This window comes from Salvelinus namaycush, chromosome 34 (genome assembly GCF_016432855.1).
Source record: "Salvelinus namaycush isolate Seneca chromosome 34, SaNama_1.0, whole genome shotgun sequence".
NCBI lineage: Eukaryota > Metazoa > Chordata > Actinopteri > Salmoniformes > Salmonidae > Salvelinus > Salvelinus namaycush.
In genome coordinates this window covers 27,561,899-27,576,662 of record NC_052340.1, presented here as the reverse complement: position 1 = coordinate 27,576,662, position 14,764 = coordinate 27,561,899, and the positions used below count along the sequence as shown (strand labels likewise).

General features: G+C 42.6%; 1 protein-coding gene and 2 pseudogenes across 1 annotated transcript; all 3 read left to right on the top strand.

Annotated features, from left to right (window-relative positions):
- The first annotated feature begins 1,159 nt into the window (after positions 1-1,159).
- Positions 1,160-5,111, top strand: LOC120028900 (dehydrogenase/reductase SDR family member 13-like). Its single transcript, XM_038974171.1, has 5 exons — positions 1,160-1,543; positions 1,734-1,852; positions 2,011-2,134; positions 3,918-4,244; positions 4,616-5,111. Exons 1-5 carry the CDS (start codon positions 1,417-1,419, stop codon positions 4,876-4,878), a joined length of 960 nt encoding a protein of 319 aa, XP_038830099.1. The 5' UTR covers positions 1,160-1,416; the 3' UTR covers positions 4,879-5,111.
- Positions 5,112-5,602: 491 nt separating this feature from the next.
- LOC120028468 lies at positions 5,603-8,380 on the top strand (annotated as a pseudogene).
- A 1,258-nt stretch (positions 8,381-9,638) lies between these two features.
- Positions 9,639-11,872, top strand: LOC120029018 (annotated as a pseudogene).
- Positions 11,873-14,764: the final 2,892 nt, after the last annotated feature.

The following is a 14,764-nucleotide window of genomic DNA, read 5'->3' as shown; positions in this document are numbered from 1 at the left end:
CTCACAAAACTGGACCGCCGATTGCTGAAGCATGTAAAAATCGTCTGTTCTCGGTTGCAACACTCACTACCAAGTTCCAAACTGCCTCTGGAAGCAACGTCAACACAACTGTCGGGAGCTTCATGAAATGGGTTTCCAGGGCCGAGCAGCCGCACAAGCCTAAGATCACCATGTGTTGGCTGGAGTGGCGTAAAGCTCGCCACCATTGGACTCTGGAGTGATGAATCACACTTCTCCATCTGGCAGTCCAATGGACAAATCTGGGTTTGCTGGATGCCAGGAAAACACTACCTGCCTGAATGGATAGTGCCAACTATAAAGTTTGGTGGAAGATGAATAATGGTCTGTTTTACATGGTTTGGGCTAGGCCCCTTTTTTCCAGTGAAGGGAATCTTAACGCCACAGCATACAATGACATTCTAGACAATTCTGTGCTTCCAACTTTGTGGCAACAGTTTGGCGAAGGCCCTTTCCTGTTTCAGCATGACAATTTCTCTTCCACCAAACTTTACAGATGGCACTATGCATTGGGGCAGGTAGTTTTCTCCTGGCATCCACCAAACCTAGATTTGTCCATTGGACTGCCAGATGTAGAAGTGTGATTCATCAATCCAGAGAATGTGTTTCCACTGCTCCAGAATCCAATGGCGGCGAGCTTTACACCACTCCAGCTGACGCTTGGCAATGTGCATGGTGAACTAAGGCTTGTGTGCGACTGCTCGGCTATGGAAACCCATTTCGTCAAGCTCCCGACGAACAGTTCTTGTGCTGACGTTGCTTCCAGAGGCAGTTTGGAACTCTAGTGAGTGTTGCAACCAAGAAAAGACCATTTTTACGCGCTTCAGCAATCGGTCCCATTCTGTGAGCTTATTTGGCCTAACACTTCGCAGCTGAGCCATTGTTGCTTCTAGACGTTTCCATTGCTACCACTTACAGTTGACCGATGGAGCACCAGCAGGGCAGAAATGTTATGAACTGACTTGTTAGAAAGGTGGCATCCTATGCCGGTGCCACGGTGAAAGTCGCTGAGCTCTGCAGCAAGGCCATTCTACTGCCAATATTTGTCTATGGAGATTGCATGGCTGTGTGCTCGATTTCATTCGCCTGTCAGTAACGAGTTTGGCTGAAATAATAAAATCCACTAATTTGAAGGGGTGTCCACATACTTTTCATGCAGTGTATGTATGTCTAAGGGTGAAACCATTTTGCTCGGATTTGACTGTTTTATCTTCCATGGCCGTGCCCTGAGAGAGCGACTCCGGTTTGTCCAGTTGCGCAATCACCAGATAAACAAACTGAATCCACTGTGAAGCTGATAAGGGTGTGTTTATATTTTCACAGGAGCTCTCCAATGAGTACAAATTAGCTTGCCTACACTCTTGAAAGCAAAGGTGTTTTCACACAGGAGAGACAAGGATGTATACTTTTTTGCTTGTTGTCGGTTTGGTAGTTGGTATTGCATATATTTATCACAGTGTTGTGGTTAAAGGAAAGAGATGCAAAAGTAAAGCAAAACTGCATGGGAAAACTGTCATCGTAACTGGTAAGTCCTTTTCCAGTGATTTCATTCCTATTTTATTAGCAATGTTGGATAATCAAGACCAAAGATGAAAAGAGCATGTTTTTTTGATCTTCCCACCTGCATAAATGTAAGCGTAATATCATAAACTTATATTATTCACCTTCCCATATAAGATTTTCCTTTAATACTTTTTTATGTCCACTTTCTCCAGGAAGTAACACAGGCATAGGGAAGATGACAGCGCTAGATCTGGCCAGAAGAGGTGCCAGAGTCATCCTGGCCTGCCGCAGCAAACAGAGAGCTGAGGCCGCGCTCGCTGACATCAAGAGGGTGAGAGGAGATTGAACTCTCTTTGACCAGTTTAGCCCCTATAATGGCCAGTAGTGTATGGCTAGTCATTTTTTGTTTTTCTGCAGCGGTTTTAGGATTTCTCTATTATAATTTGTGTGTATGAAAATAGTACAATAACATAGAAATGTGTTCTATAGGGGAGCGGGAGCAATGAGGTGGTGTTCATGCAGCTGGATCTGGGGAGTCTGAAGTCTGTTCGCGCCTTTGCTGAAACCTTCCTAAAGACTGAGCCCAGACTCGACCTACTCATCAACAATGCAGGTGTGGCTTGTAGTGGTTGTTTGCAGCAGCGCTACGACCCTCTTTCAATACACGCAACCTTGTACGACACTATTAATGACATTGCATTTAGTCATGTACAGACCAGTGGAGGACCATCCTCAGTGAATTTCATAAAAATATATTTTTAACCATTTAAAAAGTAATCCTTTTTAGATAAAACTTTACTAAATATAATCACATCTCACCTAATAATTGATTAAAACACACTATTTTGCAAAGAAGGTCTACAGTAGCCTCCACAGTGCTCTGTAGGGCAGCACCATGTTGTAGCTTGAGGACCGCTAGCTTCTGTCCTCCTCTGGGTACATTGACTTCAATACAAAACCTAGGAGGCTCATGGTTCTCACCCCTTTCCATAGACTTTCACAGTAATTATGACAACTGCCGGAGGACATTATCCAACCTACCAGAGCTCTTGCAGAATGAACTGTTGTCCACCCAATCAAAGGATCAGAGAATTAATCTAGTAATGATAGCATAAGCTACAGCTAGCTAGCACTGCAGTGCATAAAATGTGATGAGTAGTTGACTCAAAGAGAGAGACGACAGTTGAACAGTTTTGAACAAATTAATTTATTCCAAATTGAAGGAGAAGCAAGAGAAATAGTATATTTTTTTCCAATGTCACTTAGCTAGCAAATGCAGCTAATTAGTTTAGCCTACTGAAACGCCCTGCTCAAACAGAGGGATGCTATTTTAGCCAGCTGGCTATGACTATCCAACACAACACTGGAACTCTTCCAAGTCAAGGTAAGCTTCTGGATTTACAAATTTACTGCCACCGGTGTAACTGCTCACTGACTGTATACTGTAACGTTACTGCATGATTGTAGCGGGTTTACTAACGTATTAGCTATGCAGCTGTCTATGACGTTACTTTAGCAAATATGGTGACAACGATGTAGGCTGTATAGCGGTTTGGCTTGGAACGTTTTTTTTATTTTTTATTTTTTTTTACAGGGATTAACATACCTGAATTTTTCCAATAGAAACTCTTGTTTGCAACTGTTGGACTAATGATTACACCCTAGATCAGCTACATGCAGGCAAGAGTGTGCAAGGCGGTATTGAATGTGTCACTGTCTGTCCATGTGTCACTGTCTGTCATAGGCTAGGTTGTAGCCACCTCATGACATGATGGGTATAGGGAAAATGTTAGTGTCATGTAGGTTCTTAAACCTATCGCCGTTACATTGAACTGGGTGAATGGAATATGAATGAGAGTCATCCAATATGCTGTAATAGAAATAAGGCCATGCTCATGTAAAAAAAATCATCCTCCCTCATCTTAAATGGCGCTGACCGCTACTGGTACAGACAGCCTTTTCCAGATGGACTTGAAGTTAGTGCTTAGTGAGGTGTCACAAGAGCCTGTGTACAGAGCTGCAACATTTCATAGAGCTGCAACATTTCATAGAGCTGGAACATTTCATAGAGCTGGAACATTTCATAGAGCTGGAACATTTCATAGCGCTGGAACATTTCATAGAGATTGAACATTTCATAGCGATTGAACATGCAGCCAAGGTGTTGTAGGCTACAAATTATGCTCCAGCCAAAAGAGCTCGCTGGACTGCTGTCTCAAATAACCAAGCCCGCCAACCATGGCACATGGGTAATATTTGATGGGTATTACCACCTAATATCCTGACACCAGTGTAGACATTTTGGAAGTGAGGCAGCTGGTATCAATCTGAGTAAAACATGTTTTGTAGTATTTAATGAAGCCAAAATGGAAATAGTTACTTCCCCTTTGTTTCAGGTATTTACATGCCAGGCACCACAGAGGACGGCTTGGGGATGATGTTTGGTGTCAACCACATCGGTCCCTTCCTGTTGACCAACCTGCTGTTAGACCGTATGAAGGAGTGTGGTCCGAGTCGAGTGGTCAACATGTCATCCATCGGTCATAACTTTGGCACCATCGACTTCAACTGTTTGAGCACTCACAAGGAGTTAGGAGTTGGAAATTCTGCCACAGATGTTTTCAACATCTACACCAACAGCAAGCTGTGTAATGTTCTCTTCACCCATGAGCTGGCCAAGAGACTGCAGGGCACAAATGTTTCCTGCTACACCCTTCACCCAGGTGAGTGCACTATATCCCAATTATGTATGAAATCTTCATTGTGCCGAAGTATGGGTTCGAAGGACTTGTCCTGTATTGATTAGTTGAAATGCAGTATTTGTATGCATCCCCCGCAGTGTGGATGGTGGGTGGAGCTATAGGAGGATGGGCTCATTGTAATGACTGTAGTGGAACGGTGTCAAACACATCAAGCATATGGAAACCACATGATTGTCTCTGTTCCATTTATTCCATTCCAGCCATTACAAAAAGCCCATCCTCCTATAGCTCCTCCCAAGAGCCTACTCTGATCCCCATGTGTCTGAATAATAGTACATTTATTGGTTTGCAAGTTTTAACCAACATAAACGTGGGTTTATTTTGTTTTTCAGGAGCCATCAACTCTGAACTGTTTCGCGACGTCAGCAAGGTGTTCATGATTCTGATGAAGCCTTTCCTCATGTTCTTCTTCAAGGACACTGTGGCGGGGTCTCAGACCACCCTACACTGTGCCCTGCAGGAGGGCCTGGAGCCCCTCTCTGGATGCTACTTTTCTAACTGTACAGTCAGGAGCCTCTATGCTAAGGCCAGAGACAACGCGGTGGCCAAGAAGCTATGGGAAGTCAGTGAGAGTCTGAGTGGCCTATCCTCTTAAGAAAATCACTCTGAATCTCCAGTTTTAACTGGACTTCAACCTACTAACCAATATGCTGTGTTCTTTCAAAACTGTAATTCTTTCAGTTTTGCTTTATAAAATGTACATGAATAGAAGTATATGGATGAAGCGCTTGCTTTTTCTTACCTAACATTGATTTATGGGACATTTAATTAGATACGTTTTTATTTATATTTCTTACAAAACAGTAAATAAACCTAAACTGTTAAGAATGTTTGTCTTGATTGTTTTTTGATGGCTCAAACTACTATTCATAGCTTCTGCCTAAGTATGCTCCTAACCATTTATCAGCTGAATTAGAATTTAAAGATAGCACTCATGCCTGCCCTGCAGAGAGAGAGAGAGAGTGATGAGCATGAAAGCTTCAGTAGAAGAATCCAAACAAAGCTAAAATGCCCCTGTGCAGTCCAATGGGGTGTGGTTTAAGCTTTCCCGCAACTCAACAGAAAGTAGAGCTCTGCGCAGCAGAGTAACCATGAGAATAACTGGACAGTAAGGAATTCTAGACAATGAGAATAACTTTACGGTAAGGAATTCTAGAGGGAGCAGTGTGCTCTATGGGTTATATACAAGAAATACACCTTTCCAGTTCCTTTGCATCAATGCAGGATGAAAGAAAGGCTGTGAGGAGATGAAGCTACTTAAGACTATTGAGATGCACCCTGAACTCCCATCAACCCATAGAAGTGATTACGGATGAATGATGGCTCATTTCTTCTCAGCTATTTACATTCAGGGCAACACAGAATACTGCTTGGGGATGATGTTTGGTGTCAACCACATCGGTCATTTCCTGTTGACCAACCTGCTTCAGGACCGTCTGAAGGAGTGCAGTCCGAGTGGAGTGGTCAACGTGACGTCCCTGGGTCATCATTTTGGCAACATTTATTTAAACTGCTTGAGCACTCAAGGAGTTAGGGAGTTGGCAAGTCTGCCATGGATGTCTTTAACATCTACAGCAACAGCAAGCTGTGTAATGTTCTCTTCACCCATGAGCTGGCCAAGAGACTGAAGGACACAGTCTCTGTTACCTACTTCAGCCTCCACCCTGGTCAGTGCTGCTAAGTCAGGTGTATAAAGCTTTTGAATGTAATGGTATCTACAGTTTTCAAGTTCGTTCTACCTTGGTTGAATGTAAAGTAGAATAAAATGCCTAATGTTCCAGTCCAAGCTCTCCTCTGTCCTGGCACCCCAATGGTGGAACAAGCTTCCCCCTAATATCAGGACAGTGTAGTCCCTGACCATCTTCTGACAACGTCTGAAAATCTACCTCTTTAAAGAGTATCTTAAATAAATCCCACAACGATATGTTGTCTCACCTAGCTATCTTAAGATGAATACACTAACGTAAGTCGGTCTGGATAAGAGCGTCTAAATGACTAATATAGATTTTTTTTAAATATATGTTTTATGAATGGATAACTCGACTTTAGTGCTTGTGTTTTTTTTCTCCTGGGTTTAATCTAACCTGAGCTGGGCTGTTACGCAGACACTGTATTATTAATGCTGTTGAAGGTCATGTCCATGTTGTTCTTCAAGAACACTATGTTGGGGTGTCAGACCAACCTGGATGAATGAAGACAGCTTGTCTGTTGAAACATTGGTTATTAGGTTATTAAATTATTGCATCTGACCTCCTAGAGTGTGCGGCTCTCCTTTTCTTTTTCAGGGGTGTCAGACCAACCTGGAGCCCCTCTCTGGACGCTACTTCTCCAACTGTATAGTCGTGGCCAAAAGTTTTGAGAATGACACAAATATTAATTTTCACAAAGTCTGCTACATCAGTTTGTATGATGGCAATTTGCATATACTCCAGAATGTTATGAAGAGTGATCAGATGAATTGCAATTAATTGCAAAGTCCCTCTTTGCCATGCAAATTAACTGAATCCCCAAAAAGCATTTCTACTGCATTTCAGCCCTGCCACAAAAAGACCAGCTGACATCATGTCAATGATTCTCTCGTTAACACAGGTGTGAGTGTTGACGAGGACAAGGCTGGAGATCACTCTGTCATGCTGATTGAGTTCGAATAACAGACTGAAAGCTTCAAAAGGAGGGTGGTGCTTGGAATCATTGTTCTTCCTGTCAATCATGGTTACCTGCAAGGAAACACGTGCCGTCATCATTGCTTTGCACAAAAAGGGCTTCACAGGTAAAGATATTGCTGCCAGTAAGATTGCACCTAAATCAACCATTTATCGGATCATCAACAACTTCAAGGAGAGTGGTTCAATTGTTGTGAAGAAGGCTTCAGGGCACCCAAGAAAGTCCAGCAAGCGTCAGGACCGTCTCCTAAAGTTGATTCAGCTGCGGGATCTGGGCAAAACCAGTACAGAGCTTGCTCAGGAATGGCATCAGGCAGGTGTGAGTGCATCTGCACTCACAGTGAGGCAAAGACTTTTGGAGGATGGCCTGGTGTCAAGAAGGGCAGCAAAGAAGCCACTTCTCTCCAGGAAAAACATCAGGGACAGACTGATATTCTGCAAAAGGTACAGGGATTGGAATGGGGTAAAGTCATTTTCTCTGATGAATCCCCTTTTCGATTGTTTGGGGCATCCGGAAAAAAGCCTGTCCGGAGAAGACAAGGTGAGCGCTACCATCAGTCCTGTGTCATGCCAACAGTAAAGCATCCTGAGACCATTCATGTGTGGGTTTGCTTCTTAGCCAAGGGAGTGGGCTCACTCACAATTTTGCCAAAGAACACAGTCATGAATAAAGAATGGTACCAACACATCCTCCGAGAGCAACTTCTCCCAACCATCCAGGAACAGTTTGGTGACGAACAATGCCTTTTCCAGCATGATGGAGCACCTTGCCATAAGGCAAAAGTGATAACTAAGTGGCTCGGGGAATAAAACATCGATATTTTGGGTCCATGGCCAGGAAACTCCCCAGACCCTAATCCCATTGAGAACTTGTGGTCAATCCTCAAGAGGCGGGTGAACAAACAAAAACCCACAAATTCTGACAAAATCCAAGCATTGATTATGCAAGAATGGGCGGCCATCAGTCAGGATGTGGCTCAGAAGTTAATTGAAAGCATGCCAGGGTGGATTGCAGAGGTCTTGAAAAAGAAGGGTCAACACTGCAAATATTGACTCTCTGCATCAACTTTGTGTAATTGTCATTAAAAGCCTTTGTAACTATACTTCAGTATTCCATAGTAACATCTGACAAAAATATCTAAAGACACTGAAGCAGCAAACTTTGTGGAAATGAATACTTGTGTCATTCTCAAAACTTTTGGCCACGACTGTACAGTCAGGAACCTCTAAGGCCAGAGACGGCACGGTGGCCAAGAAGCTATGGGAAGTCAGTGAGAGTCTGTGTGGACCAGTGAAAACCTCCCCCTGTGACTCAAGCTCTCCTTTGTGTGCAAAATGATTTTTGACATTTGAGTTGACTTACCCTTTAAATCAACCAACAGTTTCAGATATTCTAAAAGTGCTTACTCATGTGTGATTCGTATCTAGGATTGATCTTGTGCATGAACTTCTAAGCTCTTAGGCCTACCCCACGTGACTTAGGGTGTTCCACTCTGCCCTAGTAGGTATCATATCTGGAACATAATGAAAGGACCCACCCAAAACGGTGGATGTTGGAATCAATTCAATCATGAAGTGGCAAACGGAATGAAGAAGCATAGGCTTACTGGGCAATTCAAGACTGATGCGAATAAAGTACATGTTCCTCAATGAAGCTGTTGTGTATTCATTGGTGGTTGTATAATAACTGTGCCAGCACCTAACAGTGCATCCATTCATATTTCAGATCATGCATTCTCATTCCTCACCCAGCTCTCTACATGTGTGTCAATTGAGCCTTGGGAAGAGCATTTATAGATCATGTGGATATAGCAGAGGAGCTGATGCTGTTTGTTGCCTTGATCATATGGATTGGAGTAAAAAAATGGGTGAAGAGTACTGAAATATCCTACTTAAGTAGAAGTAAAATTACTGGTGTAAAACAAATACTCAAGTAAAAAGCAGCTCATTTAAAAAGTACTCAGAGTAAAAGTAATTGAGTTACTTTTAAAATATAAAAATGGACCTTGATAATTAGCTAAGAGTACCTGAACGTTGTTACACATGATATTTTCCATGCATTAAATTGAAAAAGGAAGAGGGAATGAATGTTCAGTAGTAACTAAGTAAATTTTTTTTTGATTTATAACAAAGTACTGAAATATCCTACTCGAGTATAAGTACTGTTACTTTAATTACATTTTACAAAAGTTTCTGTAAAATGACTGACTGAAAAACACTCAAACTACAAGTACTCGGATAAACGACTCAATTACAGTATAGAGAGTAGTTGGGAATTAGTTACTTTACACCTTTGCAAAAAAACATAGGCTAGCAAAATATGTAATGATGCCTGAATCGTTTGTGATTGGGAATATTTAATTATTCAGAGTGATTCACTTGAATGAATTAGAACGCCTAAAGAGGAAATAAACTACTACACTGCCCACAAATGGTTGAGATTAGAATGTATACCCTCAAAATGGAGCCGATTTTCATGCAGATTACAAATACGACATCTGGTGGAATACTTCCGTACAGCAAGTATAAATTAAACCCGAAAACGCTTGGTGTAATAAAACAAAAACGGCGCATGCAGCAGCAAGTTAGTCTGCTGAACTTTGATAGCTTGCAAACGACATTACCTTACCAAATTTAGAAACAACGCTCGGTGCTGTAATAATGTATTTTTTTTAAATTTGCGTTGTATTTGATACTTTATTACTACTTGTTCAGCGGGTCAAGATGCTGCTGTGTGACACTGAAAGGGAAGACTGCTTTTGTAACAGGTTAGTTAGGCAAATTTTGTTGCCTTGCTACGTGATGGGGACTGTTTTAGTGTGCTCACGTTTCAAGTGCGTTCATGCTGAAGACCTTTACATTCAAATGTGTTTTGTTGTTCCCTAGGGAGCAACACCGGTATTGGAAAGGCTACTGCTTTGGATTTGGCCAAGAGAGGTGCCAGGGTCATCCCTGCCTGCCGCAGAAAACAGAAGGCAGAGGCGGCTGTCTATGATATCACAAGGGTTAGAGGGGAGCCTTATAGATCAAATAAATAATGTAAATATAAGATTGTGGAGTCGGCATCTCAATGCATACTGATCAGAGATTTGTTTAACCTGTCTGAAAATGTATGGTGTTTGAAATCCACTGTTTGATTCCTCCTCTGTTCTATAGGGAGCTGGGGGAATGAGGTGGTGTTTATGCAGCTGAATCTGGGGAGTCTAAAGTCTGTTCGCTCCTTTGCTGAAACCTTCCTAAAGACTGAAACCAGATTGGGCCTGCTCATCAACAATGCAGGTGTGGCAGAGGGAATGTAAACATTAATTCCCAATACATAAAACATACATTCTCTATTAAATTAACCCTAATGAATCATGGATAAAATAATTCTCATTTGAAGACAAATACATAAATACTTGGCCATTATGTGTTGCCTAACTCCGTCTGATCTCACAGTCACCTTGTTTGCCTAGTCACTTTTACCCCTACCTACATGTACATACTGTATTACCTCAACTCCCTCTCTTTTTTTTAGCAAATATTTGTCTTTTTAGCTCTGCATTGTTGGTTATGGGCTCGTAAGTATTTCACGGTAAACTCTACACCTCTTGTATTCGGCGTATGTGACCAATAAGATTTGATTTGTTTTAGGAATGCTGGGGCCTGGCCACACTGAGGATGGGTTCGGCATGGCGATCGGGGTCAACCACCTAGGTCACTTCCTGTTGACCGGCTTGCTGCTGGACCGGCTGAAGCAGTGTCAACGTGTCGGCGCACCTACACCGGCTAGGCTCTGTGGACTTTACCCTCCTGGGTACCCACAAGGATCAGTCCAGGCCAGTCCACCTGGCTTAACTTCACGGCCTACTGCCACAGCAAGCTGTGCAACGTGGTCTTCAACCAGGTGCTGGCCAACCGCCTGGATGGGACAAGCGTCACCACCTACAGTCTCCACCTACAGCCTCCACCCAGGTCAGTAGCTCTCCACCTACAGCCTCCACCCAGGTCAGTAGCTCTCCACCTACAGCCTCCACCCAGGTCAGTAGCTCTCCACCTACAGCCTCCACCCAGGTCAGTAGCTCTCCACCTACAGCCTCCACCCAGGTCAGTAGCTCTCCACCTACAGCCTCCACCCAGGTCAGTATCTCCGGCTTGGAGAACCTAGAAGGGATTCTTCTTACTTTGTTTTACATTTGAGCTGTTCTGTTAGGTATATACAGGCTGTTTGATGGTTAGTATTTGTCAAGTGTGTTTTTATACAGCAGTACGGTGTTTGCAAAACACTGCAGACAATGCATTTTATTCTATTCCATCCTATCCCATAATAAACCACCATTTCTCACGTGTCCTTTAGGAGTCATTCACACTGAGTTTGGTCGCAATCTGAAAGAATGGCAGAGGCTCTTTCTGGATCCCATCACCAAGCTCTTCATGGATATTGAGAGGGTAGCTCAGACCACCCTGCACTGTGCCCTTCAAGAGCGTATCGAGCCGCTGAGTGGAAGCTACTTCTCTTCCTGTGCACTACAGGATGTCGGTGCCAAGGGGCAGGATGATGCTTTGGCCAGGAAGTTGTGGGAGGTGATTGAGAGGCTATCCGACCTGTCCTGAGAGACTGATTCTAGCCACGGCAAAGATTTTGGAATATACTGATAAGATTTTGGACACTCCTTCCTCTCTAATGATGGGAATCAATGTCCGTGAAGGCAAACGCAGGCGGGAGGAGGTGGGAGCAGGCGTCTCACTCTCTCACTCACATCATGCCTAGACTAATGCCTTGTTATCACCAAGGATAGCTTGTAACTTATGATTTTGCCTTGTATATTGGAATTCATTCCTTTTGCATTGTTATGAAATACTTGCATTTATATTAGTTTAAATGACCATTTATTGATCTTAGTCAGCAATAACTCACATCATGCCTAGACTAATGCCTTGTTATCACCAAGGATAGCTTGTAAACGTATGATTTTACCTTGTATATTGGAATTCATTCCTTTTACATTGTTAATTATTTGCGTTTATATCAGTTTCTAATGACCATTTCTTGATCTTAGTCAGCAGTAACTTATACTTGCTTGCACATTGCTATTTATCTTTATGGAATCAGTTAATAGACTGTTAATAAACACATTTCTACAAAGTATGAGGCCAGGTGAGTAATATAACGTCCCCCTACACCACTGATTCAAATGTTATTTTTGCATGGTTAGAAGAAACGGAGGAGTTATTTATGTCGCTTTGCCTATTTCTCTATGGCCACGGTTCCCAGGGGCCTTTAACAACACGGAGTGAAGGCATGTAAAGTGAACAAAATCACTTTCTACACTTTTAATCTACACTGGTTTTGTAGCACAATGCCATAGAAAAGGAATTGATGACTAAACTTTCCCACAGTTATCAGTCCAACCATTCATTACATTCACTGAGACAGGGTAGCTACACTTAAATACTCACCATGAACTTGCAGAAACTGAAGGAACTGCAGTTATGGTATGTCATGACACACCTTGTGTTCAGCACAGGGTAAACAAAAGATGGGACCCAACCCAAGTAGTGCTCCTAAGGATAGATGTTCTTCAGAACTTACTAATAGTATAATCAACAAACACAAGGTTTATGTATAGATATCTGTTGAAATGCACGTGGTAAAACATTTACGGGCTATCTAGTCTTCAATTTTTCATTGGTCAATGCGAAGATATATTACACATTTCAGTTCAGCATTGATACACACAAAATTCTACTAACCATTTTGTTGAATGGCTGTAAAGTTCTGTTTTTGCTTCTGAATGAAGTTAAGCTACTGGTAAATGGATGTGTTGTACAATGTACAGGTGTGTTCATACCTGTGTGGCTGTCATGCTTTGCTTGTACACCAGGGGGCAGTAGCGCATCACCGGTCATGCCTTGTAACATGAGTTTGCCTCGTAAAAGGCATGAACTGTAATAAACAATGTTGTTAAATACTTGCATTTATATTTGTATCTAATGACCATTTCTTGATCTTAGTCAGCAGTAACTCATAATGCTTTCTTTATGGAGACAGATAGTATACATTTTAATAGACTTTGTTAATAAACAACTGACAAAGTCCAAGTCTGAGGCCCGGTGAATAAAAGAACGTCCCCCTACACCACTGATTCAAATGTTATTTTTGCATGGTTAGAAGAAAGGGAGGAGTTATTTCTGTCGCTTTGCCTATTTCTCTATGGCCACGGTTCCCAGGGGCCTTTAACAACACGGAGTGAAAGCATGTAAAGTGAACAAAATCACTTTCCGATGAATGATGTGCCTTTTTAAAGAATGTCCTACTACAGGTCCAAAGATGGACATATGATGTGCTTATTGTCTCACAATATTCAGGGAAGGAAAATGAAGAAAAGGCTACAGAAGAAATCTGTTTATATTTGTGTGTTGGATGTGTGTTTTAATGAGAATAATCTACACTGGTTTTGTATCACAATGCCATAGAAAAGGAATTGATGACTAAACTTTCCCACAGTTATCAGTCCAGCCATTCATTACATTCACTGAGACAGGGTAGCTACACTTAAATACTCACCATGAACTTGCAGAAACTGAAAGAACTGACAATTATGGTATGTCATTCTGCTCTGTCATTATGACACTCCTTGTGTTCAGCACAGGGTAAACAAAGACTGTCACGAATCCCGCTTCCTGAGTCTGGGTTTGCCTGTGTGTCTGTCCTGGAGTGTGTTTCAGGTGTCCTGGAACGCACCCTGTCTGGTTGCCGGGCGAATTAGCTCATTGGGAGATTGATTTCACCCGCACCTGTTTCCCGTCAGTAATCTGCACACCTGTCCTGATCATCATCTCTACCCTTCAAAAGCTCTGACCTGACTTCCATTCCCTGCCGGATCGTTAGCCATGAACAGTATGTTGTGCCTGAGTACCAGACTCCAGTTGGATAGAATTTGTTTTGTTGTTTTCATTTACGTATTGCTTGCCTTGAACTTACCTCCGTTTGTTTTGTCTTCAGTTACTCACCTGGATCATTCACTCCATTCCCGCCTGGTTGACAGAGGATTCTGCTACTACATTGGATTCACCTATTTCCTCTCATCTACTCACCACCGCTGCCCGCTACGCCATCTGGATATATCTACCTTTTCACATTTCACTGTAAATAAATACTCACCTTCTTCCTACGCTCCTTGTCCTGGTCTGCTTCTGGGTTCGATCTTGAAAGATGGTGACAAAGACAGGAGCACTAGGTGGGTTCCATACAGAACAGATGTTCTTCGTGGTTACTCGTTCAACAAACACAAGTGTTAGGTATACATTCTGGATGAAATACACGCGGTGAAACATTTACAGGCTTTTTAGAATCTTCAGTTTTCTATTATCTATGTGAATTGTGAAGATGCACTACATGACCAAAAGTATGTGGACACCTGCTCGAACATCTCATTCCAAAATCATGTGCATTAATATGGAGTTGGTTCCCCACCCTCTTCTGGGAAGGCTTTCCATTAGATGTTGGAACATTGCTGCGGGGACTTACATCCATTCAGCCGCCAGAGCATTAGTGAGGTCGGGCACTGTTGTTGGGCGATTATGCCTGGCTCGCAGTCGACGTTCAAATTCATCTCAAAGGTGTTTGATAGGGTTGAGTTCAGGGCTCTGGGCAGCCCAGTCAAGTTCTTCCACACCGATCTCAACAAACCATTCCTGTATGGACCTTGCTTTGTGAATGGGGCATTGTCATGCTGAAACAGGAAAGGGCCTTCCCCAAACTGTTGCCACAAAGTTGGACACACAGGATCGTCTAGAATGTCATTGTGTGCTATAGTGTTAAGATTTCCCTTCACT

Bases quoted from the DNA above. Each gene is read 5' to 3' on its own strand.
- LOC120028900 (XM_038974171.1), top strand. From the start codon at position 1,417: ATGTATACTTTTTTGCTTGTTGTCGGTTTGGTAGTTGGTATTGCATAT. The intron at 1,853-2,010 runs GTGAGAGGAGAT...TGTGTTCTATAG, and splicing joins CGCTCGCTGACATCAAGAGG to GGGAGCGGGAGCAATGAGGT. The intron at 4,245-4,615 runs GTGAGTGCACTA...TTTGTTTTTCAG, and splicing joins CTGCTACACCCTTCACCCAG to GAGCCATCAACTCTGAACTG.